This window comes from Centroberyx gerrardi, chromosome 15 (assembly GCF_048128805.1).
Source record: "Centroberyx gerrardi isolate f3 chromosome 15, fCenGer3.hap1.cur.20231027, whole genome shotgun sequence".
NCBI classification, from domain to species: Eukaryota; Metazoa; Chordata; class Actinopteri; order Beryciformes; family Berycidae; genus Centroberyx; species Centroberyx gerrardi.
Window position 1 is genome coordinate 18,820,615 of NC_136011.1, and position 27,815 is coordinate 18,848,429.

General features: G+C 43.1%; 1 protein-coding gene across 2 annotated transcripts; it reads left to right on the forward strand.

Moving 5' to 3' along the window:
• Nucleotides 1-566: 566 nt before the first annotated feature.
• On the forward strand, nt 567-27,757 carry dachc (dachshund c). 2 transcript variants are annotated; one of them, XM_071911676.2, is made up of 11 exons: nt 567-1,333; nt 8,852-8,967; nt 14,049-14,159; nt 17,873-18,051; nt 19,209-19,329; nt 19,506-19,640; nt 22,915-23,114; nt 24,119-24,269; nt 25,183-25,311; nt 25,584-25,655; nt 27,215-27,757. In XM_071911676.2, the coding sequence occupies exons 1-11, from the start codon at nt 750-752 to the stop codon at nt 27,250-27,252; spliced, it is 1,836 nt and encodes a 611-aa protein (XP_071767777.2). In that variant the 5' UTR covers nt 567-749; the 3' UTR covers nt 27,253-27,757. The 2 variants fall into 2 exon arrangements, with proteins under 2 accessions (XP_071767777.2, XP_078145050.1); XM_078288924.1 differs by having other exon boundaries at nt 24,122-24,269.
• Nucleotides 27,758-27,815: the final 58 nt, after the last annotated feature.

A 27,815-nucleotide genomic window follows, 5' to 3' on the forward strand; every position in this document is an offset into this window, starting at 1 on the left:
TTAGAGAGCTCTTTTAGATAATTTTGATATTTGAGAGTCAAATAAACCACTGAAATGTCCAATGTTTTCCTACTGACTATATGATAAACAAGCTACGTTCAAGTTTCCGTTTGGCAATTTGATTCTAAGACACCTACACCTACACTATATTGGGATTTGACAAAGTGACTTAAAAGGGCTTAAGTGACTTAAATATATAACAGCAAATCTAAGTCCCTATAGAGGTGTTATGGGAATATTACAGTGGGAGATTAAAAAATCCATAAAGTCCTATGATAAGGTCCCTGCAAACTCACTATTGAGTACCACAGACACACTAAGTCCCAATAGGATTACAAGTGATTTTTCGTTAGGGTACAGTTCATAAATATCCAAAGTTTATCTAATGTCCCTATAGTTTACACACAAGGCTCCCTCTCCCGCTCCCTCTCTCCCTCTCTCTCTCTCTCTCTCCCTCTCTCTCTCTAAGAATATGCCCAGGCTCCTCCTCTTTATGATAATGTGACAGTAGCATCTCCAGCTCGGAGACAAGCCTCCTCTCATTCTGATTCAAGTGTGTGATCTGTTTTTCCACGCACGGACCCCGTCTCTCCTCTCCTCTCCTCTTCTCTCCTCGTCTCTTTTTTTTCTCCTCCTCGTCACACTCCTGCGCAGTTCCCTTTCGCGAAGCAACGACATTTGTTCGGCGAAGTTACTTTCTAAATAGTTGACTTTGAAGTTTACTTTTTTTTTTTTCTCCATCGTGGGACATGACCACCATGGCCTCTCCGGCTGCTCCGGCTCTGCTCCCCGCCGCTCCTCTCGGGCACCACCCGGCGCCGAGTTCCGCCTCCCCGGCCACCAACTCTCCGCCACCTGCGGCCACCTCCGCCTCCTCTTCCCCGGCTCCTCCCGTAGCGCACCCGGCGCTGCTTCACCCGTTCAGGGCGGACCTCTTACTACCGAACGGGACCCCGATAAACACGGGAGGCGTCCCGGTCTCCGGTGGCGCTAAACCCGTGTACGCCACCCCGTCGCCGGTGGAGAACACGCCGCAGAACAACGAGTGCAAACTGGTGGAGGTGAAAGGTGCCAAGCTGGCCTCGTTCACGGTGAAAGACACGGAGCTCATCTGCCTGCCCCAGGCTTTCGACCTGTTCCTCAAACACCTGGTCGGCGGCCTCCACACGGTCTACACCAAGCTCAAACGGCTGGACATAAGCCCGGTGGTGTGCAACGTGGAGCAGGTCCGGGTGCTGCGGGGGCTGGGGGCCATCCAGCCCGGGGTGAACCGGTGCAAACTCATCTCCAGGAAGGACTTCGAGACGCTCTACAGCGACTGTACCAACGCAAGGTGAGTCGGAGAGGGGGGTGGGACAGGTGTGACCCGGTGATGAGGGGTGTAACAGGGTCACACACCGTTTGGGGGGGGGGGGGGACTGTCTTTCAAGCCCCTCGCGTCGGCGTGCATCCGCCCTGCCGAAGTGTCCTTGAGCAAGACACTGAATAAATAGGCTGGACTGTAGCTGACCCTGCCCTCTGAGCCCCCCAATATTATTCACCCACCTTTTTATCTGAAATATTTTTTTTATGACATAAATTCCTGTTATACATCCATAACAAAAATCACACTAATATTCCTATAGTATTCCATATAACGTCTCAGTGGTACTCAATAGTGAGTTTGTAATGACTTTATTGTACTTTATGGTATTTAAAAAAAATCTTCTATGGATTCACTATAATATTCCTATAATATTCCTATAGGGATATATAGTTTTGCTCTGATATTTGTATAATATTCCTCTACAATCTGTTATAGGATTACTGTGGGTAAGCATCAAACTGATGTAAGTTATATGAGTATAACATCTTTCAAGGAAAAAAACAAACATAAATTGATGCTTTTCTAAAAATATAAAAAATATGATTGATTTTTGTTTGTATTGGTGGTTGTGTGCCTGATGTTATCTAGTTAACCCTTTCTACTTAGCACTTATCACTGCTGGTAGGCCTAATACTAATTACCATTTCAACTGATGATGAACGTGGTGGTGGTGATGATGATGATGACGATAATGAATTTTAGTAATCCTAATATAAACACTCTTCACTCACTCTTAAAAGTTTGCCATTTTAAGTTATGTTATCATAGGCTATCATCTCTCTCTCTTCCCAACACACACACACACACACACACAATCTCACACACACATACACACACGCACACATTGAATCTGACACTGTCATTCTGAGAAATTGATTCTTCACAGAAATTAATTAATTTTCATTTGGCCCCAAGCGGCAGCTTAAATCAGGACAAGCTCACTCACTGATCCCTTCTTCTCTCTCTCTCTCTCTCTCTCTCTCTCTCTCTCTCTCTCTCTCTCCTTAATAACTCGCTGTCTTATCATATCAACACTCTTTAGCCCTGAGCAACAGAAAAGAGGAGATGATTAAATGAATTCTCGGTATTTATGATGCGATTATGTAAATTAGCTGTTTTGCAGAACTCCAGTGGTGACCAACTACATGGGTCATCAATCCAATACCCGACAGAGATGTTTGGATAAAGCGGGCTAAATTGGCTGGGATTCGTGGCTTCCTGGTGGCTCAGTGTGCTGTTGTGCAGACCACATGCCACTAACAGCATGGGTTTGAATCCAGAGGAGTGTGGATTATCCTTAGTTTTGGGAATTGATATTGTTTGATAGTTAATCCGCATTATTTGGAGCATGAATGATCGCATTTACACCTGGAATTAAAATCCCAGTGTAGATAGAGGAGAGGATGCATCAAGATTTTGTAGAGATAGAGTTCTTGGACCATGTAAAGACACTTAAGAAAGACTGGAAACTCACTTTGCTACGTTTAAACTACTTTTTCCTTCTATTACCTACTAAGATGGCGAAGGACGATCAGTTTTCTATCCTACTCGGGCGTAATCACTCACGTGGTTGAATATGGCTCTGCGTTTGGATTTTCCAGTTCTTGGTGCATGGTTTTCCACCTGTGTTTTAAATGTTTGAGCCCCTTCAAGACAAAATCCAGATGCATCTTCTGGCTGCTTTGGGATTTCTATGTCAGGTGTTAATGGGGTCGTTGTTATACAACCTCTGAAAGTACACAGCCTCCACCGTCTCTAATTATCCACACAACACTCAAACAGCCTTTAGTTAATGAGATCTGAAAACATCACTCGTCTGAAAACTTCAAACGACTTCTACGGTTCTTTGTCTGAAGGCATCAAATGTACTGTGGTAGCCATTAGTCTCACCCCCTGCATCTATCCTGCATTAGTGCTGCAGAAGTTTGCAAGAAATGCCTCTTGTGGCTGGAGCAACATTGCAGCAGCAAAGCAGGTAAAAAGTGGGACTCAAGATGGCTGCAGGAAGGCTGGCCTAATAAACCTAGATAAAAGTCCCACATCTCCAAGAACATGATGATACGGCTCTCTGACAGTGTCAGGGCTCAGTGGTTTTTTTGTTACTGATTAAGACAGCCATCACTTATTATTTTCCAGTCCGGTACAGTCAGACAGGCTGGAAGTGAAATAACAGCCTTGTCTGACAGTTTAACGTGGCTAACAGAACGGTTTACATGGATTCCTCCTGCTCATCCTTGCTTGCTTGTTTGTTCGTTCACTGGTTATTTTTCGAAGATCAAAATGAAACGGGATGTTTTGAAGCAGAGATTACCAAAAAAATGTCCTCTCTCTGTCCTTGTCTCTCCCTCTCCTCTTTGTCTCGCTCTTTTACTCCCTCTGTGCGCACACACACACACACACACACACACACACACACACACAAACACTGACCACTGACTCATCAAACCATGAAGAAGGACTGACTTCATCCTGAGTCAAAGCCTAGTTATAATTCACGCATAGGTGGCACATATGCACACACACACACGCACACACAAACACATACACATACACACAAACACTCTCTTCTCCTAAAACACACACACACTCACATGGTCACGCCTGTGTGTTTGCTGGCTTTGCTGGTAAATGACATTAGTTCCACACAGAGAACATGGCGTGTAGGGAGGCAACCTGATCCTCCGTCCTTTTCTTTCTCCCTCACAAAGGAACAGTTTCATTCTCTGTGAGGAACACACATCAAACAGCTCAGGTCAAACCGTGTGTGCGCGCCGCTGCGTGTGTGTGTGTGTGTGTGCGTGCGTGCGTGCGTGCAGGTCTTTCTCAATGTGTGTGTGTGTGCTGTGAGGGCAAACTCCCACACTTACTGTGGCATTCTGTTACTATGCTGTTTTCACTAACCTTGCAGTCTGGGCTAACACAGTATTAACATGATATTGTTTGTGGTACAGAATGGCCAAATCCCACACGCTCCATAAAAGGGAGTGTAATGCGGTGTGGGACGACATCTCTTTTGTTACTTTTTAACAAAGCATGTGTTAATAGCAGCACATGTGGTGTCAACATTTGTTTCTGTTTGCACATCTTTTATGTTATGTAGAGCTGGAACGTAACACAAGATGCGTGTTTTCCTAAAATGATACGCTCTTTTGAGAGTGTGCCTCACAGGGGAAAATGATTATCCTATAGAATTAACAAAATGATGACTTCTTGTTACTGTAGACACGAGTTCTCCCATGTGTTTCTTTGCGGCCCGTGCAACTTCGGAGACTTAGAAAGCAGAAATTGAGTTAATTCTGAAGCAGGCATGGAATAAATATCGGACAAAAAAAGATTAGCCAAATGAAATGATGAATGATAAATGGCACAAAGTAGCCTACGGAGTGGAACAAAAGCCTGCCCTTTGTGTTTCTCAGTGGCAAACCTAAGTTGGCAGTGGCAAGTCGGTGTTGTGTATGTGTGTGTGTGTGTGTGGGAAGGTGGACTCCTCAAAGCCGAGCCCCACCTCTGCACCATAACTCACTGTCAAAGTCGGCACTGGGACGGGGGAGGTGGGCTGGGGGGGGGGAGTTCAGCTCAACTTTAACCCCCACACTCTTTTGATGTTTTATAGAGAAGAGCATGATGAGATAGAGAGGGCCTCCGCGTCTTCCAGTATGACAGGACTTAATGGAACACACACATGCACAGACACACACACACACACACACACACACACAGAGGCATACACTCTTGACATCGCCCTGACCCTGGAATGTGGGAGAGGAATGCAAGGCGGTATCAGTTTAGGAGATCAGATTCTTGCCATGATCAAACGTTCTGTCTGTGTATGTGAGTATGTGTGTGTGTGTGTGTGTGTGTGTGTGTGTGTGTCTTGTCCTGCCTGCCTCTGTCATGACATCATCACACAGGCTTTCCTAATAGCGATAGCGCATAAAGGTTTCAGCCCCTCGATTTGAGAGGAAGATCACAACATCAATCTTCCTGCTTACTCTAACTGGCAACATAAGTCTTGCTGCCCGAAGCGACAGTGATATGATTTATCAAACCGGACCGTGACAACGAATACAGATCCATGTGATAAACACAGATTGAAAGGATCGGAGCATGGGAGCATGGGAGTTGTAAACGGTGCTAATATATTCAAAACAAAACCTTGTTTGAGCTAGTTATCTCTCCCCCTCTCTCTCCTACACACACACACACACACACACACATACATACATACACAGCTGCTACCTATCAGCACCTCAATCCCTCCAAGCCAGTAGCTGTTCCACTGTTTTGACTGTAACACTTCCTCTTCTTTCATTACTTCTCTCTCTCCCTCTGTGTGTGTGTGTGTGTGTGTTGGTGAGAAAGAGAGAGATCTGTCATCTTTGTTATGTTTTGTTTCTGTTCCACCTGTGCTAAGCCCCAGCTGCCATGTTTAGCGTTTCATGTTTCAGGTAACACACACACACACACACACACACACACACACACACGAGTGCGCATGATTTTACAGTAAGCTTTGGAGGGCAGAACTCAATGTACAGGGCACCTCTTTTAAAAATGTGTGTGTGTGTGTGTGTGTGTGTGTGTGTGTGTGTGTGTGTGTGTGTGTGTGTGGCCAGAGCGTTGGCATGAGGGAGGACGTCTGGGTGAGATTTTAATTAAAGTTTGAGACAAAGAGGTCATAAGCCATACACCCCCTCTCACACACACACACACACACACACACACACACACATACCATATACACAGACTCATACACACACAATGCACTGTTTTCTCTCTTCCCCCTCCTCTCTCTCATTCCATCCCCTCAGCTTGATGACTTTTCCATGAAAGGCTTTTTCATTAATCCTACCTCAGGGAACCGGTGCTCTCCGACTCCACACACACACCACACACACATACACACACACACACACACACACACACACGCACACACACATACACTCACACACACGCACACACATACACACAGAAACCTCCCTCTATGGGTCACTTTGATGTATCAACTCACTTGCAGACTAAACACAAAATGAGGTTCCAGATCTTTATGCCCCCTAAAATGCAACACACACACAAACACACACATACATATACACACATATACACACACATACATACACACGGAGGCCATTAATTAGTGTGTGCAAATAAACAGTGGTAAGGGAAAGGGAAGGGGCTGCAGTAAAAAACAACCAGAGTCTTTAGTCTCGTGTGTTTTATTTCCCCCAATGGTGTGCGCTTCTGTGTGTGTGTTTGTATGTGTGTGTGTGTGTGTGTGTGTGTGTGTGTGTGTGTTTTACGTGTTTGTCTGAGGTGTTTCAAATCAGTGGCAATGGAATTGTGTTGCTCTATCTTCAAACTTGAAACCTAAAAATATATTTCCTGCTTTTGTTAAGCACAGTATGCTGCTCTATATGCGCTGCAAAAACAATTTTTGGGAACGTACAGTCCCCCACAAGACATACGCACACACACACACACACACGCACACACACACACACACACACACACACACACACACACACACACATACACTCCCCACCCCATCCCTTTAGTGCATTCTTGCTGTCTGTCATTCTTTAATATTGTGTGTGTGCGTGTGCATATGTGTCTGTCTACCTGTGTGTCTGTGTGTATCTCTGTGTGTTTGTGCATGTGTGTATCTGTGTGTGTGTGTATCTGTGTGTGTGTGTGTGTGACTGTGTGTGATATCTGATGTCAGCTGTCACATCCCAGTCGGTCTGGGCCTATAATAAGAGACAATAATAACAACTCATTAAAACCGAGGGCAGGAACTGTGGAGCTCATCGGCTCATCAAATTAACCTTTGAACACTTCATACACACACACACACACACACCACACACACACACCGGTGTGCACTCGCACACACACACATGCACGCAAGCTACCTGTTTTTCTCACACAGTTTGTCACTACACAATCTCTCTCTCTCTTTCTGTCTCTTTCCATCTTCCCCCCCTCAGCCAGTGGGTGTGTCAACAGGGGATTGGTCCTTTCTGCTGGGTAATTGATGAATTATATGCAATATGCAAATGAGGCGCCATTAATCTCCTGACTGACAGCTTCGTTTATGGGGCCTTAATGACGGCTGGATTAGATTCTAATTAAAATCTGCTCAAAGACACCCCACGCTAGGAAGCTGCTGCTGCTGCTGCTGCTTCTGGTCTATCTCTCCCTCTCTAAAACTCACTCTCTTTTTCACTCTTCTCTCTCTCTCTCTCTCTCTCTCTCTCTCTCTCTCTCAGATTCTCCCTATATTTTTCCACCTTTTTTCTCTCACTCTACAACTCCTTGTTTCCCCCCCCCATCTCACTTTTCATCTCTATCGTCTGTCATCCGCTCTCTTTTGCTCCCTGTCATACCTTCCTCTTCTTCCCTTGTTCCTGCTCCTATACCTCTTTTCCTCTCTTTCGCACTCTCTCTCTAAAGCTCTCTCTTTTTCCTCTTTTGACCCCCCATTTCACACACACATACACAAACGTACACACACACACACACACACACACACGCCCCAGACTCGTGTTATCCCATGTCAGTCCATATGAGAGGAGATGAGCTGCGCTGGTTGTCATTAAGGCTGATGTGGCCCGTGTCATTCCCCTGTCAGGACATTCACACCATTTAGTCAGAGGCAAAGTGATGTCTGACAGCCTTTTCACATACTTCCTCCAGGATTGATTGAGCATGCCTGGCGCAATCAAACCATGTGAATCTGGCATTAGTGTCGTCATCTCAAGTTGTTCCCTTTTATTGAAGAAATCCTTGACATGGTGGGAACAAGAGAATGCGGCTGAAATAAATTAATGAATAAATGAGGGAAGGAACGGAAGGCTAGTGGGTGGACAGAATGGAGGCAAGCGAGCAAACACAGTGAGTGAATGAGTGAGCTGAACAACAGTAAGATGCTTTATTGATTGATGAATTCCCTTTTCGCTTGCCCCCTTCCAAAGTCAGGTCAGGTCAGTAGTGGTTCTCAAACTTTTTGCCTTGTGACTCGTTAAAATGAAACTATGCCTACTCACAACCCTGCATATGCAAAGAGTTGAACAATTCACCCAAAACATTTTTTTCCCTTTTCAGGTTGTTTCATTTGATTATCAGCGGAGGCCTCAAGGCTGAAAACTATTCAGTATTTGACAAGAAAAAAGCAAAAAAATTGAGAAAAGTCAGAAGAATTACACGATAATAAATTTGTATAGTAGAAATATGGTTTTCCTGTCCCATAAATCATCTCACGACCCCCCAAAATTACCTTGTGATCCCCTGGGGGGTCCAGACCCTCAGTTTGAGAACCGCTGTGCTATAGAGCAGCTGGTCGGGTTTCAGTGTTTTGCTCGAGGACACCTCAGCAGAACCCAGGTTTGCTGAGTGAAGTACGGTTCCTATAACCCCTTGAATGAAAAATGGAAGAAGTGAGTGAAGTAGAAAATGACTAACGCTGGCTTGTCTTTACTCTTGCAGCTCGAGGCCTGGCCGGCCGCCCAAGAGGCTCCAGACTGTGACGTCGTCAGAGTGCGGGACTCACCACCTGCTGTCCCACAGTGGGCTGTTGTCTGCTGGGATCATGCCCCCTGCAGGTGAGGGCCCAGGACTCGCTGCATACACACACACAACACACATGTAGAAAAACACACATGCGTGCACACACAACATAGCGTTGTTGATAAAAATAATTTCTGACACCATGCAATTATGGCGTCCATTGTGTGCCAGCAGCTCAAATAGGATAATCCAGCATCAAATATAGATGTTTATATTATATAATTTAATGGTTACAAATATATGACATATATTGTTTTCTCCGTACTTAAATGATTTCTGTTTGTATTCATGATTTTGCTCACAAATCACAGCTGTAATCCATTTATTGTTTTATTTATTTTATTTCACCACTTTTAAGATTATTTACATCCTTTGCATTGAAATATTTAGCCATTTATTTGCTGGGTTATGCTATTTTATTCCATTTTCGCGCATACATATTTGTTTATACATATTTATTTATTTTTGATTCTCCTATTTTTTTTTTTTTTTCACTGTAATGTTAATGAGATCTGTCAATCAACCATCACTGGGTGGACAAATTAGAGCAATCGAGTCTAGATCACAAAGCTGTCTAGGTGGATGTGGGTTACTTGGGTTTGCCTGGTGTTGCACAGTGCAGAGTTTTTGCACTTGAGTGAGGGCCAGACGAATTTTGGAAAGCTACATGGAAGTCTAGTTTTACAAGCTACAAGTTACTTCACACTGGAAAAAATGGAACTACAGCAAAGCTACCCTCAAGAAAAATATAGTTTTCTTAACTTAAGTTACTTAGAAAAAGAAACTCAAACTGCTTTGTAAAACATTAGCATATACATCTGCCACATCATATAATACAAAATAATTTGACAAAAATACCACTGATAAGGATGTTAACAAAAATTATATTTTATTTGAAATAAAGAGCAAGCAATGTCCACTGTGTTTATAATGCCTGCCAGAAAGAGTCAGTACATTTTGGGTAAAAAAAAAAAAGCAATTCCCTTCTTTTCTTTTACACTCAAACGTAGTTGGTGGTTGCAGTTGCTAACTACACCTTAAAATGACAAAAAAAGTAATCATCTACCAAGAACACTTCATAAAATTTTATTTAGTTTAACTACTACCAAGCTACTCCAAAATTTAGTTAAACTACTAGTTTAATTACATGTAGTGAAACTCCCTCCCAAGTCTGCCCACAACAATGACCACGGAGTAAAGACCGGCCCTAACGTGGATCCAAAAGACTGGAGACTCAACTATGTTCAGATCAATATCTGTCATCCCTGTGCTGCACCCTGCATGGATAACTTGGCCGGGGAGAAGCTGTTGGCACTGGGAACACAGACGTCAGTGTTTTAAATCAAACAGAGCATGTTTATCTGCTACCTAGAAGTTATGGCAGCTTAGTGAAAATTGCTCCTTTTCCTTGAGCAGTTTCACTCTCAGTCCCTGGTGGCCAAATTGGAAAGCAGCCGCAGACTTTCACAGTGGAACCATCAACAATTACAATGATTAGCCAGTGATACGTCAGAGCCTCTGGTCAGACCCACCTGGCAGTTTAGCCACGCCCCTGCCGTTATAATGTTGGAGCAGTAAAATAGGAAATAGAGGGAAAGACAGATACTAAATAGGAGAATCAGGAGGAAAATAGATAAATGAGTAAAAATGTGCCATGATTGAACAAAACAGACTAAAAAGACACATAGTTAAATATTTCAGTGCAAAGGATAAAGATAAGAAAATGTGAGAAAAATGATTAATTCAAATAAATAAAACAATAAATTGATTAAAGCTGTGATTTATGAGCAAATAAATACTATACATGTACAGAGGGGAAAAAAATGTTCTTGTATCCATTTAATGAATTTTTCCACACAAATATAAGTGTATTTGTTTAAATATCTATAATTGATGCTGGATTATCCTATTTGAGATGCTGGGTGCCATAATAATGTTGTTCATTCAAAAATTCATTCATTTGGGTTATGCTCACTAATAATACTAATAACACTAATATTACTACTTCTACTGCTGCTGCTACTACTACTAGTACTACTACTACTAATAATGCTGAAATTACTTTTCATGTGCTATTCACAAATAAATTAGAGGACACAATACAAAACAATAGAAATTCTAATAGTTGTTTGCTAACTAATAATTATAGTTAAATAGTAAATGTGAAAAAGAGCAAACAAAAATCACATATGTAGGCATTCATTTTAAAGGAAATTTGAGGGGAAAAAGGCTAAAGTCAGCATTTGAAGAGAAGTGGAATTTACCTGCCTGCGTATTCCACATCCAAGGTTCATAAAAAGAGAATGAAGCCTCTCTAAATCTCTTAATCTCTTCAAATGGTAAACTGTGGGGTAGTTTGTTTTTTCATGAGTCATAAATGCGGCCCTTAATGTCAAGTTTTGTAATTCTTCAGCACTGAGATTATCTGCACCAGCATGGCCTTGGTGCACACACACATTTCACACACACACAGATGTGGCCACACTAGAAATCCCAGTCTTGGCTGCATGCGCTGCATTCAAGAGTGAATTAGTGCTGCATTGTTGCTTCGGCCCTCAGAGGAGTTGTTTGGAAAATTTTTAATTTTGTTCTCCTTTCAGCTGTCGGAAAGTGCAGAGAATGACCTGGCAACCGGCTGAGCACGAAACACCGGTTTTGTGTTATAATACTTTCCTATCAGTTCTCTAGTTAACAATATTTAAGAAAGAACACATTGCTTAGGTGCAGAATAGATGCATGATGGGGCAACTTGACTACTATCACTGCTGACACACCTAATTACACACATATCATCAATAAAATAAGGAGGCGGAATTCTGGGAGGCAACCTGTGTGTGTTGATTGATCAAATTAGCATACACACTGCTGACACATGAAAAACAACGCATAACTTGCAAATTTAGTCTTTTTTTCCCCCTTGAATTAAAAGTTCACACAGTCCTCTGTGTGTTGAGTAAGTTTCCTCATCTTTACACTTGTGAAACCCCTTTGAAGCCGATAACGACAGGGATGCACAAGTGTCAGTCGGTAAAAATATGAGCCTGTTTTGTACTTGATTCCTGAAAAGTTAACTTTTTGGAGGTTCTCTTAAAATAGCAGTGAACCTATATCTATACAACTCACATGGACTCAGTTGGAGATGTGTGTTTTATCTTTTGACTTTGTAACAGCAGCCTCAGTCAACTGCTACAGGCCAGTGTGTTGCTCTTTCCGCTAGAAACTGTCATATCACAAACAGTTGTGTGTTTGTGTGCGAGCAGGGTGCCTGTTGTTGTGTGTGTGTGTGTGTGTGTGTGTGTGTGTGTGTGTGTGTGTGATAAAGAGAAAGAGAGAAAGTAATTGTTGGCACCTCACGGCTCTCAAAGTTGCCCTTGGCTTTGTGCTCTTCACTGCAACCTGATCTTTTCATTCCCCGCCTCAAAAGAAGCCATTTTCTATTAGCCTCCGCTTCCTCTCACTGTTCAAAGGTGCTTGAGTGTGTGTGTTTCCGTGTGTGTGTGTTCAAGAGCATCTTTCTCAGTGGGAAAAGAGTCTTTTTCCACCAAAGGAGAGGGCACGGCGGCAATGTCAACTCTACTGATTAGAACTGGCCACATGAGAGGGGAGGAAGAGAGAGAGAGAGAGCTAAAAGGGAGAATGTGAGAGAGACGGAGAGGGAGGACATTTGAGCGTAAAAGGCAGGAAAAATCTTTGATGTGATCCTCCTTAGTCTCCTTTTCTCGCTCTCACACACACAACACACTGGCTTATGTCCTGCTGTGATGCTGACATTTGAAAAGGTAGAGTAAGGAGAGGGGAAGGGAGGAGAGCATGGGGACAGAGGAGCAAAGAGGAGGAGAGGAGATGAGAAGGGATGAGATGAGAAGAAAAGGAACAATTTGTTGTGGTTGTCGAGGTCTAAGGCAGACAGACCACTCACCTCAAACACCCATCTTATCGTGTAAGATAACAATAATAAAAAAAACACTCAGCAGTTTGTTAGAAATGTTTATGATGGATTGAAAATTGTAATTTCTCATCAGAGGGCAGTAAAAGCAATTCAATTGTGGCCAATATCAGGAAATGAAGACTTATGGTTTGTTTGCATTTCCTCCATGTTGTTTGCACAATTGCTTGGTTTGGCCAGCTTTAATAATTCACTGTGTTTGTCTGTATTAGCGCAAGAGATATTTCATTTTCTTGCTGCAGTATGTGGCATAAGATGCGGTTTGAGGGTCAAATTACCTACTTAGGTTCATGACGCAAATTCGAATCTGACTCAAGCTTTCTCTCACATCTTTTGTCACATTCAAAGTTTGGACATGCCACATTTTTCTTTATTTCTACTATTTTCCACATTTTAGAATAATAGTAAAGACATCAAAACTATGAAATAACACAAATGGAATTATGCAGTGACCAAAAAAGAAAACTATCTTATATTTTAGATTCTTTAAAGTAGCCGCCCTTTGCCTTGATGGAAAAGCAAAGGCTTTGGAAAGAAATTCATACCTAGGTATCAACTTCACTGTTTATATTTGTCTAAAAAACACATTTCAAGCATTTAAGCATAAGCCTTCAGATCAAAATGGCTTTAAGATAATGGAAAACATAGTACATTCAATCATCATGCAAATATGCTGATTTAGTTTATGTTTTTTGTATGTTTCTTTGCTGATAAAGAGCTTCGTTCTGCCTTGAGGGCGAAGCCTCTGCTGCTGAGCGCTGCCCTGTGTGCTTTGCTGTGGGATGCGATGTCCCTGTGTGGGAGAGATGAATGTCTTGGCTTGTTCCTCTCACTGCTGATTCCCTGGCAGACTAAATGGCCAGTGCAGCGGTGCAGGCAGAATGAATGGCCGGCCTCTGTCTTCCCATGACAACCTCCTACCTACCCACCGCTCTAATCCTCCACCGGGGCCATTGATCTGGCTCCTATTGATCCTTCCTTCCTTTCTTTCTTTCTTTCTTTCTTTCTTTCTTTCTTTCTTTCTTTCTTTCCTTCTTTCTTTCTTTCTCTTTCTCTCTGTCTCTCTCTCATTTTTTTTTCTCTCTCTCTCTCTCTCTCTCTCTCTCTCTCTCTCTCGCTGTCTCTCTCTCTTTTTCTCTCTCTTTCCCACTGTCTCTGTCTCTGTCTCAGGTCTGTCTGCCCTGGCCAAGAAGATCAAGCTGGAGGTGATGGGTGGTTACCATGGCAACCAGCAGCATGGCGGGCCAAACGGAGATAACGGCGATCACAACCCCGGACTGGGTGAGTCTCACACACACACACACACACACACACACACACACACACACGTGCACCCACCATGTTTAATCACAGTCGTATAACACATCTCACGCTTGTTTTCTGAACACATCTGTTATGCCGAATCAATATGACTTCAGCAGCTGTGTTTATGTGTTTGCTACCGAGAGCCAAACCAAACTGATTAAAACCAGGATGTGACATCACCACTGTAGCCTGTACACTTCCTCTGTGAGACCGTGAATGAAAAACAAACTACAGCAGGATGAGTCACTGCTTCTCATTTACACTGCAGCACAAATGGAGTTATAGATAGACATCTGGGTCAGGTAACTCAAACCATCAAAACATGAGCAACTCAGAGTCTGGGCATGTTTTTTGTGGTTTTCCAGGTTTTCCTTTTTTTAAGGGCATGAGACATGGGCATCAGAGTAGATGGGTGATATTTCCTTCAGCTTCAATCGAGATTGACAAAAGAGACCAAATCTGTGTATAATATATTGAGATTCAAGGAAACAATTATATCCTGAAAAAGTACTGTTGGTCATCTTTTGGCAAAATTGCCCAGCTCTATAGCCTCAAAATGTTTCTTGCTTATCATTAGTGTGTGTAACTCATTACATCACACACAGGATAGACCCAAACCCCCTCTGTTACTCATATTTAACATTGCATCTGTCTATATTTAGAAACATGAGATCAGGATTTACAGGAAGAAAGTCTTTGTTTTTCAGAGTTAAGTGGGCAGTCTGCCCTCATTTATTTAGTTAAAACCTAGAGTTCACCTGGTATATTAAGAAGTTTCACCTCATCCCCCCTCAAATCACCCATGGAACCACAGAAAGCACCTGGGTTGGGAATTTAATCCCATTGAGCGTTTAGCGTTGAGATTCAGATCTGCCATGCAGTCACCCAGAGGCAGTCAATATCGCTCAGATTCATGGCTTATATCAATCTATTTTTTTTTAGCCATATGGTATGAAAACCCGTTCCCTATAGAACGCTGTCCTGAATACGATACCAGGCTTCACAGTGAAGGGAGAACGCCGGTGGACGAAAACAAGCACACGGGGATGATAGAGAGATGACTAAGATGAGAGGCTGAGGCCAAATCAATAGTCTTCTCTCTAATTCACTATCCTGAATGCAAACGACAACCGCTGGACAATCGATGGGAGAACGGACACACGCACACTTCCATGCAAACACACACACACACACACACACACACACACACACACACACACACACACGCACATAAACAGCCGTGCACACCGCCCCCACTGTTATCGACAGGTTAAAGCGGCATCAGTGTGTTTAGACAGATGACAGGGCTTATGGAGGTCGGTGTGGAATACTCTATCAACCTGGGACACACACACACACACACACACACACACACAAATGCAAGCACTAATGTGGAACATACTGCAAGGCTCTGGGACAGAAATTAATAAAAATTCTCCTTGTGTTTTAGGAATTCACAAACACATAAAAGTATGGATGGAGTCATTCAGAAAATCACCATGTGCATATGCCCACTGCTCGTTTTTGGCTCTGTGACTGTGTGTGTTTGTGTGTGTGTGTAGTATTTTTTTTTTTTCTTTACCCACGTCTCTAAACACTCCCAGTCTTAAGCATTGTTTACCATTGTATATACTCAGTTAGACTGCCAGCATCTGTGCGCAGTTAGGTGGCATGGTTACCACCAGCCATTATAAACCTGTAAAGCTTAATCACTGTTAATGATAGAGTCAACTGGAAACACACACACAGACAGACACACACACACACACACATACATACACACATAAGCATGATGTGTTTTTCCATACTGCCACCCACGGCCTTATGGGAAGGGTAGGCCCCTACCGGAGCTTAAACCACTACAAAGGCAATCTCAGATTACACACACGCACACACTCACAAATGCTGAGTGTGACACCTTATGGGCCGGGGGAAGAGCGGGAGCAGCCATTTCTGCATTTAACAAGATCTTCTGGGAAATTTACAGTAACTGTTTGTTTACAGTAATGGTTTGTTTGGATAAACATAAGAGAGGCACTTTGACTTTTGATGTTCTTTAATGAAACATAAGAGAGAGAGAGAGAGTGATGGAGAGAGGGGCGGGAGAAAGTGGAAGAGAGAGACGGAAAGAAAGAGACGCAGCGGGCAGAGGAGGAGGAGGAGAAGGAGAGAGTGAGTGTGAAAAAGAAGGGAGAGAGCGGGGACAAAAAGTGGAGCGCTGGTTCCTAACCAAGGCTTAATATTTGGAGTTGGCTGCTAGTTGATTGTCTGAGCATCTGGTTATTTAGCTCCATTCAGACAGATCTTTTGTTTGGATTGGTTTCTGCTCTGGGCAACAGAAAGACTAATCTGCCAAAAGCACAAAGCACTGCACATATGTCCAGCGAGCCCGATTCATAAAGTCAATGCCCCACTCTTCCTTTCTTACTTTTCTTTCTTTTCCTTTTCTTTCTTTTCCTTTTCTTTCTTTCTTTCTCTCTTCCTTCCTCCCTTCCTATTATTTCCTCCTTTTATTTGTTTTATTTCATCTCTCTTCTTTGGAGAGGCTTTTTTTTTTTCTTTTTTTTTTTTTTTGATGCCGTGCACTCGTTCTATTATTTGCGACAATTGTGCGGAATAGAGTCCAAGATTTTTTCCTTTGTGTTTATAATTACCCAGCGTGCATTGCTGGCCCAGCACCAGCACCGCCATCAGCTCCTTTTGTTCCACTTCCTCCCTGTGTTTCTTTTGTTTTTGTTTTTCCTTTTATTAAATGATAAATATTTATGTCATTTTCTCTCCCCAACAGGATTGTTTGTTTCATGAATAGAGGGACTGAAACGACACACTAGGGTGCTGTTGAGAGGAAGGATTTTCTTTAAAGATAGTGGATGATTGTCTTAAGAGAGGAATTCAAACAACAGATTGTCTAAGATAATAGGAATTTGGTTTGAACCACTGAAAATGTGTTGGATTATCGTCAAGAACTCAGCGGTGTCGAAAGGAAAATCAACTAGTTTTTCTTCATTCCTGAGAAGTTGAGTTTTGCAGGTGACGCTCGCTGAATGCATCTGAAGCTCTGAAACAACATTGGTCTTCATTGGCTTCACATCACAACCTTTCTCGGTGTCATGTCTCCCTCCCCTCTCTCACCTCTCCTTTCTTTTCCTCTGCCCTCCCTCCTCATCTATTACTACTCCTATCTTCCTACACCCGTCCTTTTCATACTCTGCATCTCTGAACACCCAACACACACTCACACACACACACACGCACGCAAACACACACACACAATGTCCAGTGGTATGTGGTTTAGAAGCAGAGCAGTCATCCAGATAACGTTGACATCACAGAAGAGTGATATTGGAGCGCAGTTTCAATCCCGCCATCAGAGAATCAAGAGACGCGCAGGCCTTTCAGTTCAGTACACTCTGCAGGACTGAGTTGCCTTTTAGTTGCGATTGGCTGGGGAACAGGGGGACGGAGAGAGGTGAGAGCAGACGCAAACGGGACAGAACAGAGAGGCGAGACCCGTTTCATGTTGATGGGTGGATGGGTGGTGCGGCTTTGATGGCCTCCAGACAGAGCTGCTGGTTTGACCTCTGAGGAAGCAACAGACCATTTTCCTTGCTTGTTTGTTCCTCTCTTATATCTTACTGTACTCTACTGTTCTATTCTCTCTGATTAGGTTCTATTCTGTTCTCTCCCAGGTCTGGACCAGCTGCCCTTTATGATGATGTCACATCCTCTGATCCCCGCCAGCCTGGCGCCGGCCTCCGTTTCCATGGCGATGGGCCAGATGAACCGACTCAGCACGCTGGCCAGCATGGCGAACGTGGCACAGCTCCACGCCAACCCCCCCGCCAGGGCTCCCACCTCTGTCATTAAGGTGAAGTTAGAGTCCCACTGGATCCCTGGGACTCCTAATCTCTCATTTATGTTCTGGTCATTTCCATCCGTGACCTTGTATTGTGGAAAGAATTCAGCGTTTTGTTGCATTTTGTTCCAAAATGAGTAAACCGTCATTTGAAAAAAGTGACATCTGCTCTTACAAAATAATTCCTAAACACACTAGAAGGCACTCAGAGGGCGCAAAGCTCCTCCAACGCTGAACAATTCTCCACCTTGCTCTAACACCCAAAGACATCAATCCTATCTCTTACATTTTATGTTAAATTGAGATCCTATACAGCACCCTTTGGAATCAAGTCTCTATCTCTTTTGGTTCATGGAGATGGCTAAAAAACAGTAACTGTCTAATGGCGGAAATCCCAGATCTGGATCACCACCAAAATCTAATCAATTGTTCCTTGGCTAAAGGCCTGTGTGTCCACCATGGAAATCCGTTCATAAGTTTTTGAGATATCCTGCTGACAGACACACAAAGTAACTAACTGGAGTAAAAACATAACCTCCTTGGCAGTAGGTACTTCTATTAAAGTAGCCATGCAGGTCAGGAACTTTGCCACCACAGTTGTTTGTCCTCCGTCTGGCTGTGTCTCACCTCTGCTTAGTAATATTTTGGAGGATGGGATCATCATAGGTATTATCATTTTCATCATGAATTCGAGTATCAACATTTTTCCTAAATTAATTATCAAATTTTAGAATGATGACATATTACCAGGTGTTTCATGATGTAGGCATCAGTACCTCATGAGCGTATGATCTTAAATCATATCTTGCACAGTAGCAGGAAATACTGTCACTCTGGATATCACTGATCATAATTTCAATGATGTAGTCCATTGTTTTTCAAACACTGGGCTGGGTCCCAAAGGCGGTTTGCAAGGCTGATTGAAATGGGCCCCCAAATTTTCCTGGCGAAACTGGAATCCAAACAATAGCATATTATGTTTCCTAGCCTTTCCAAGTCCCTGCAATGTAAGGTAGGCTTTTTATTTAGACCAGTTGATTAGTAGACTACATAATTACCTGCAAAATAACATTTGATTCTTCTTTTGTTGAAACTTCTCTTTCAAACGTTTGAAAACCATAATTTCCATAAGATTTTGCTTTATTATTATTGTTGTTGTTGTTTGGTAGGAGCGAGTTCGGGACAGCCCCTCCCCTTCTCCCTCATTGGAGGAAGCTCAGATGTCATCCAATCACAGCAGCAGTGTGTCGAGTTCACCGTCTCACACAGAACGCACTGCAGAAACCACACGTACGTACTTACCTGTCTGATCTGCACACAGCCATGTAGAGCGTAACTCAGGTATTCTCACAGGCTGCTGTTTTCGATCAACCAAGAACTACAACAGTACCTGAATTTTTGAGTTTTCTGAGATATGATCTTTCTGACTTTGTCTTATGTCTTTTTTTTTTTTATACTATGTCCAGACCCACTCCATGACGGCCTGTCTTCGAGCCACAATGTGTTAGGACACTCCCCCAGTGTGGTGCAAGGGGCCAGAGAGACAGACGTGGCTTCACTGGAATACAGCAAGGACAACAAGAGGAGCCACGCTGACAGAGGTAAGGTAGACCTGTGCATTGGTTTAGCTTGGGTTAGCCAAGTTGTGGCTTAGCAAATATCTAATGTCTTGCCTTGTCTCTCTGAACTGTAAAAATAAACCACAAATTTAGCAACCACTTTTATCCTGTATTAGATGTGTTATTTTAAAATATTGTAGGTTAAATTATTCTACATCCGAAGCAGATGATTTTGATGGTTTTAAGAAATGTCACTTTTTTCATGACGGTTAACTTTACTGGAAACAAGTGACATTTCCAAGCATTTCTTTTATTTTTCTTGTTTAATCATTATTTCTTTAACAAATCATATAGCCATGGAAGAAAGCCTGTCATCCCACAGTACAGCAAGCATCCAGTTTTTCTGAGCTTCCTCTAAAGTCCGAGAAATTGTCATGTGTAGATGCTTTACACTGAGCATCCATCCATGTACTTTTGTATAGTTGGCTATTCGTGGATTTAAAAACTTGTGAATGTAGTGGGATAACACTTTACTCTCCCGTTCTTGAATATTTTATGGAAGAGAGGCGGCTCCAAACAGGTTGAAATGAAAGAAATATCTGGTAACAGGTCGATAAGGATTCAGACGTCTCAGCCTCCTCTCCGCCTCCTCTCAGCCTCCTCTCCTCCTCGCTGTCGGTGGCCCCCCTGGCTTCCTGCGGAGAGGAAAGACAAATAATTCTGCGAAACAGGGCTCCATTAGACCGGGAAGCGGTGTTACATTAGCGAGCCATTTGCCGGGCCGCGGCCTAACGAGCCAGGCGGCCTCCCGCGCTCTCAGCTGGACCTCATCTGCATAACGACCGCCTCCCTGTCGTTAGGGCCCGCGTTGCCACGGCGCTGCAACGTCAGTTGTTTGGTTCTCTCTGTCAGGGAGGTTTGCATTAGCTTAATGAGGACTGCTCAAGGACAAACAGTCAGCAGAAATCTACAGCGAGAGAGGGAGAGAGAGAGAGAGAGGGAGTTTGTATGTGTGTGCGTGTGTAAATGTATTCTGGTACTGAATAGCATTATTCAGTAATCGAATCTAAAAATCACAAAGGCTTCCCAGGTAAGGTTTGAGATGCTGTCAGAGATCTGTGAACATATTGACAAAGCAGTGATGGCACCAACAACATGAGTGCCATGCATCACACATCACATTTATGTGATTGATTTTCAATTGATTTTCCTGTATGCAAATGAAGCGCATGTACATTCGCTGGATTGTACACTTTTGTGTTTGACCTAGAACATCACAGCCTAGGTTTACCATGGATTGAATAGAGCTTCAAAGAGCACTTCAGTGCTGTCATTCTGTCAATCCGTTGTATGATAATCTGTGTGTGTGCGCAAGTGCGTGTGTGTGTGTGCGCGCGCACGCGTGTGTGTGTGTGTGTGTGTGGGTATGTGTGTGAGTCGGTTTTGCCTGTGTGTGCTGTTTCAGTGGTCTTTGAACAACGTATCCATGCAGCAAAGATCAGAGGCCATCCCTGACACCTCACTCCCATTAACCAAACATCAGCAGAATTTTATTCTCTCTCTCTCTCTCTGTGTCTCTCTCTCTCCCTCTCTCGCTCCCTCCCTCCCTCCCGCTCTCTTCCGCTGACTGGCAGTCTTCACGTGGCGAAGTTCATTAGCCCAGGGGACGGGCGGGAGAGGAATGAGAGAGGGAAAAAAGAGAGATGAAGTTGGGAGAAAAGGGAAAAACAGACAGTGACCTTGGTTAGGGAGATGTGTAAATGATCAAACGAGCTGGCAGCTCTGTGTGTGTGTGTGTGTGTGTGTGTGTGCGTGTGTGTGTGTGGGTGTGTGTGTGTGTGTGTGGGTGTGTATGTATGCACGAACGCGTGTGTGTGAGTGTGAGGTAAAGTAGGCGTAAAACAGTAACTCAATAAAGGATCAGTCACATCCAAGGAGCCTGGGGAGCCCACGCTGCTGACTGCGCAGTTCAGGCGGCTATGAATGTGTATGTATGTGTGTGTGTGTGTATGTGTGTGTGTGTATAAGTGTGTGTGTGTGTGTGTGTGTGTGTGTGTGTATGAGTGTGTGTGTGTGTGTGAGCCACAGGAGTGTAGTTGGATGCCCTCCGCTGAGCTCGCCAGCACCTGCTAATTACCTTTCTCTACAGAGCAATGCTTTTAGCAAGAAAGAGAGAGAGAAAGGGGGGTGGAGGGGAGGGGAGGGGAGGGGAGGGGGGGGGGGAGGGGGTGTTGCTTCTCATCTGTGAAACACCTTGAATGTGACAGTTGCCAAGACGTGAGGCCGAGGCGGAGGAGGGGAGGTGGGTGGATTTGGAGCAGAAGATGCTGTGGTCAGCTAAGTGGAGAAAACACCGTCATTTGTCACAGACACAGAAAAGCGCCGTACATCACATCGCACGTTCGCGCTCGTCTCTGCTCCGGTAACGGGACGCACTCTCAGGACGTCTTCCTCCTCGTCGGCTGGGACGACTCTTAAGTGTGTGAAGTGTGCAACTGTGTGATGTGAAAATAAGGCAGAAAATGGCTAATCTTCAGCTCCCTCACTGTCATGAATTGAGAACACACGGCTCTCAGGTTTATAGACAGATGGTCATCCATAATGCAGCTTCTTAGCTGTTTTTATGTGAGATGTCAAGCCGTGATGCATTATCAATAGGCATAGTGCCATCTAATAAAGGGTAACCACATTTTCAAAACCCCAAACCCCAACCAGGACTTGTGTGTGTGTCTGTGTGTGCGTACATACACACACACACACACACACACACACACACACACACACACACAGTGATTTGTGAGAACATCTTTTTCTTGTTGGGTTTGATACATAAAAAAAAAAAAAAATAAATGTGTTTATTTGTTTATTATTAGGATCCCCATTAGCTACTCCTCCTGGGGTCCACACTAAGCATAAAAACAAGATTGCACTTGACTATTTCTGTACAGTACATTTCTTTACATTGCTTAGACTTGTGTTATTATAGAACAATTAGAATATCACAATCGACAAAAGGTGAAATTAAAAAAGAAGGAAAATTGGTGTTGGTGTGCTATAAAATAATGAACATTTACAGTCAGCCTTGATTTCATAGTGTGGCTGAGATACAGGATGTTATTTGCAGACTTGGACCAAACAAACACTAGCATTCTCAGAAAAAATATATCGATCAGGAAAATGTGAATGTTTAAAGGAGAGGTGGTGACAACTGGTCACACCAGTCTGGGGCACAGGGAGAAGCATCACTCCTTTGCATTTATAATGTCTGCAAATGTAATCCTCAGTCACGCTCCATGTCTCTCTCTCTCTCTTCCAGATAACAGCTCCTTGGCTACCCAGACAGTCAGAGAGGGCTGCAATAGACAAGTGTACCAGGGGCATAAAGCCTTAGCAGGCAGGGAGGGCTGTGAGCGGGGAGCTTACCCCGGACAGAAGCTCCCCGCAGGCCTCCACCACACTCCCTTCATCTTCCCCGAAGGCCTGTCCTCCATAGAGACCCTGCTCACGAACATCCAGGTGAGGCTCTGCCGGGGCTTTATTATTATTATTATACCCTGCGATGAATAGGAAGAGAGATGAGACACTCTCTGGGATTTCCTGAAATTGTTAATGGCAGACTGAGCAACACCGGTGCATTGAGGGTATGCAGTAATTGGGATGGGCGTGTGCTGACCTGCTTCTCAGAGTTTATATGTCTTTGTTATATTGTAGAAGAGTCACAATGCAGCGTACTCGCTGGCTGGATTTTCACAGGAAAAAAGTATTTCTAACCTTATCTGACCCAGATGTGATGGCACTTCCATTTTTAGCATGCAATTAAAAGATCAGATTTGACTTCCGTAAGATTAAAAGTCTGATTTTTTTTTTCATCGCTGTGTAAATCCAGGAAGTGTTTTTTTTCTTTTTCTGGCAGTTATGATATTTACACCAGTGTAAAACACTAGACTAAACCAAAACAAAGACCCTCATTTGAGTGTGTGAAAATTTTCTTGTAGTATTCATGTTGGATTACAACAGTGAACGAGAATGGCTTCTATTATGCCTTAATGCTAAATATGAAAAGAGTGTGAAAACCATTTAAATGGAGGCAATGAAAGAGTTTATTACTATATGCTTATGCTTACTATGCTTTGTAAGCTAACTAATCTGCACATTTTTAACAGATGCTGCCTGAAGAAGAGCAAAATTCTGAACGTGTTGCTGCTGCATTTTTATGTAGTAGTCTTTTCATTTTTACACTGAAGTGGCTTCCAATCTCTCTTTTTGTATTTTATACTGTTCAAGTTAAAATGTTCTTGATCTTGAAAATTTTGAAAGATGCTGCTTTATCAAAGTGGTCTTCAGTATCAAAAGAGAAAATATCCACTTGGAGATGAAGTGAATTGAGGTTTCCCCTTTGGTGTATTTTTCAAATCTTGGAACAAGACAAGCATCTCTGTTTTTCAGCTCAATCTCAGACACCTCTGCTGGCTTTTGTTCGGTGTGTAACCTGTTGATGTGTGTGCCTGTGTGTCTCCAAGCAGGGTCTGCTGAGGGTTGCCATAGAGAACGCCCGGGCGCAGGAGAAGCAGGACCAGCTGGAGAGGACAGAGCTGAAGATGGAGCTGGTCAGAGAGAGGGAGCTCAGAGAGACCTTGGAGAGACAGCTCAGCGTGGAACAGAAAAACAGAGGTACACTGCACCACGCTAACCATCAGGCAACAGGACGTCCTGTGGCTTTAGAGGAGAGAGTAGAGTAGAGGTAGGGGAGGGAGAGCTCAGGTAGAGACTCTGAAGAAACAGCTCACTGTGGAGCAGAAAAACAGAGTAAGGGCTGAAACATCTTTCACACAGCATATTTTCCAGTGTTAATAAGGGATGATTTTTCAATGGCAATTACTTTGAGTTGACAAGTGTTGATTCTAAAGATGCTTGTCCACTCATAGAGCTGTTATGGCTCTGGGGCGGCTGTTCAAAGCGATCAAAAGTGTTAAATTAACACAGATGGGTGTTGACTTCTACAAACGCTGGCATGCCGTTGACTGAGTTAAATTAACACTGCCGATTTTCAGCTAACAGAGGGTGGACTAATCCAGCCAGCAGAGCTTCCAATAGCTTTAAAGTCGGATAAGGAAGTGGAGACGCCTATTTTACTCCTTAAGAACATCTTCAGAGGTGAAGCAGACCAAGTAAACTGTGAGCTCTTTGGCTTAAACTCAGTCAACCAGCAGTTTATTGGCCTTACTGACAACTATAAGTCTGAAGCAAATATCTTATTCAAGTTAAAACAAATACTCCAGGGCTTATAATGCGTTGCCCCCTCCTTAAGACCCACTTCAATGCTCTTGATGTAAAGATCCAGCAATCGGGTAACAATAGAGGTGGGGAAGCAAGGAGAGCACACAGAAACATAATGTATATAAACATAAACAAATAACAAATTCGGACAAAAAAGAGACACAAACAGAAGTGCAAAATTATTAGGATCATCAGAATTACGTTATTTGCTAAGGATGTTTACTTGTACCAGGTATTTTAAAAATTCTCTTTACTGACATGCTTTGCTCTTCTCCTTGTCTATCCTTCTTCTTCTATGGTCCGTCAGTCCTGATCCAGAAGCGCCTGAAGAAGGAGAAGAGGAGTAAGAGGAGACTACAGGAGGCCTTGGAGGAGGAGGTCAAACTCCGTGACCAGGCAGAACACAGCCTGCTGCACACCGCAGACACACCCACAGGTACGCCGGCAGACGAACACACACACACACACACACACTTTTTCAAGCATAGCATACAATCATGAACCCTGTAGTAATTTCTATTTTCACGTAGCATTGAGCTTTATAAAGTTATTATAGCCAGCGTAATTCTCATTTTCATATTAAATGTCACCAAAATGTCTCCAGTGCAACATAGCCTTGTGACTGTTCATTAGCCTCTAATTAAGTGTCTTAATTAATTAATGACCGAACTACAGGCCATCAATCATCATTTGCCCCTCCCCTCACAGATTCAGTGACCCAGGAAGTAGATGGGAGCAGCCATGACGACAACAGGACGGACGCCAAGGCAACGGTACAAGGTACAGGTGTCTGATTGGCCAATTTCTGTTTCCTCTATATGCAGTTGTGACAAAGGCTTTATATTCTGTTCAGTAAAAATGTTTTAATAATATTCTTGTACTGTCACTGCTAAAACCTTCCATCACCAAATGTCAACTTTAAAGGAACTAAGAAAAAAACATGCTTTTCAGAGTAATTGCCATGCATTTTTGAAATATATTTTGATTGTGTGTCATGATCCAATGAAACTCAATTCATGATAGAATAAACCTTTAATTCAATTGAAATTCCAATCGCAGCAATATCCTTATTTTTAAAGTTGTTCTCAAGAGATGAGTGACATGGGCTACATGCACTTTGATCTTGTGGGTTTGAGTCTGGTTCTTGAAAAAGTAGGAACTCTTTCTTTAAAAAGAAAGTTATGTACATATAATTTATGAAGGCACTGCAGCAGGTTTGTGGAAATTTCTCAGTAAGTCGACTCCCATGCCGACCTGAGAATGGCAGTTCAGTGTGACAAGATGATTGCAGTTCTTGTCTCAGTTTTTCTTTTAAACTTAATCTATTAAGGATTTTCTCTAAATATACATTTGTCAAATAAATTATGATTGTAACTCATGGTGGTAAATTCAATAGCCTCTGTCTGCTGCGCTCTGTCAACACACTTCATTATTTCACCTGCCCACTGCTTTTGATGCTTAACTTACCAGTCTACTGGAAGGGCTTTCGAAGATTTCACAGGGAAACCAAGCCAGAGAAATTGAACCAAATTAAATGAAGCATGAAGCGGTTCACTGGGGCTACCGTTTTAATGGAGACAGGCGTTTAATTTATTTATTTTTGCTTGCATTATTGTCTTCGCAGAGATAGATTAATGAGAAAATCCCACATGTAACATCTTTAACAGACAAAAAAGAAATGGCTATGATCTCTACCCCGGCCTCATCAAAAGAGTGCATGGTTCCAACCCACCTCTGCTCCGCACGGTGCCAGGGCAGCCATACCAGACAGCTAGCTTGTTCAAAGGCAATTTTTAATTGAATGTCAGTGAAGCAAGAAGAGAACCGGCCACTAATTAACGGCTGTCTTAATTGTCCTCGTGACGAGTTTGTTTGGACATCATTTGCATAATTAACACCCAGTAATAAATCATTTAAAGGGGAATTGTCTGTCAGACAGCGGGGCAGGATGTGGTTCCTTTGTGCCAGGAAGTTTTATCGCCAAAAACAGGGATCTGGGGCCAAAAACACTTTCCGCCAAGCCTTACTTACTAATGATCTTTTATTAATGATCTTTGGTCAGGGCTATATAGGACCCTGTCCAATATTTATGTTAATGAATTAACAGCATACAGCATTGTTTCCCCTACTGTTGAGCAGTCAGGGTGGCCCACCCCGCCTAAAGGAGCGAACACGCTGTCTAATTTCATTACAACTTATTTCAATAGAGGGTTTTAATGTCACATGGTCTAAATTTTGGGTCAAAGTCCTCTCCGCTGCACCAAGAGGGGTTTCTGCGGCATTCGGTCCTTCTGATCATTCTGTGTGTTTATCAATTTGGTTTTCTTTGTGTATTGCAGAGGGCAGAGTGTTCCTGCAGAGTGCCGGGATGTACTGAAGACGAGATGAATGGATGGATGGATGGATGGATGGATGGATGGACGGTTGGATGAATGGATGGAAAGAAGATTAGGAGAATCCAGCGGTGGACAGAGGAACGAAGATGCATCATTTATGAGACAACCGACAGGCATGCTCAGCCACACAGTGTCATCTCCGCTCCCCATCGGTCTCCAGATACACACACACACACCTCCACCCAAACTTCCACTGTCAGACCAAGAGGACGACCCTGTGTTTTTTCAAGGGTGACGTTTGAACTTCTCGTGTTCTCTTGTTTAATTTATTGCATTTATCACCAGATTCTGGCTGTAGTGGAAACAATACTTTATTCTGATGTGTTTGACCGTGTTTTCTTTCAAATCAAGGTTTTTAGATCCTAGATGAAGATGATCATAGTTGTTTTGTCAGTGCTGTATATCTGGACGCAAGTGATGAATTTAACTTGTAACAGAGTTGTGTATATATATATTCATCATTTTTGTTATTATTATCAAAAACATAATGGCATGTTGTACAGTCAGTAAATGACTTGTATTGTGTATGGTATGCAGTAGTGCA

Excerpts from the sequence above, each read along its gene's own strand:
- dachc (XM_071911676.2), top strand. The coding sequence starts at position 750 with ATGACCACCATGGCCTCTCCGGCTGCTCCGGCTCTGCTCCCCGCCGCT. Across the intron at positions 1,334-8,851 it reads AGCGACTGTACCAACGCAAG|CTCGAGGCCTGGCCGGCCGC; the intron begins GTGAGTCGGAGA and ends TTACTCTTGCAG. Across the intron at positions 8,968-14,048 it reads TGGGATCATGCCCCCTGCAG|GTCTGTCTGCCCTGGCCAAG; the intron begins GTGAGGGCCCAG and ends TCTCTGTCTCAG.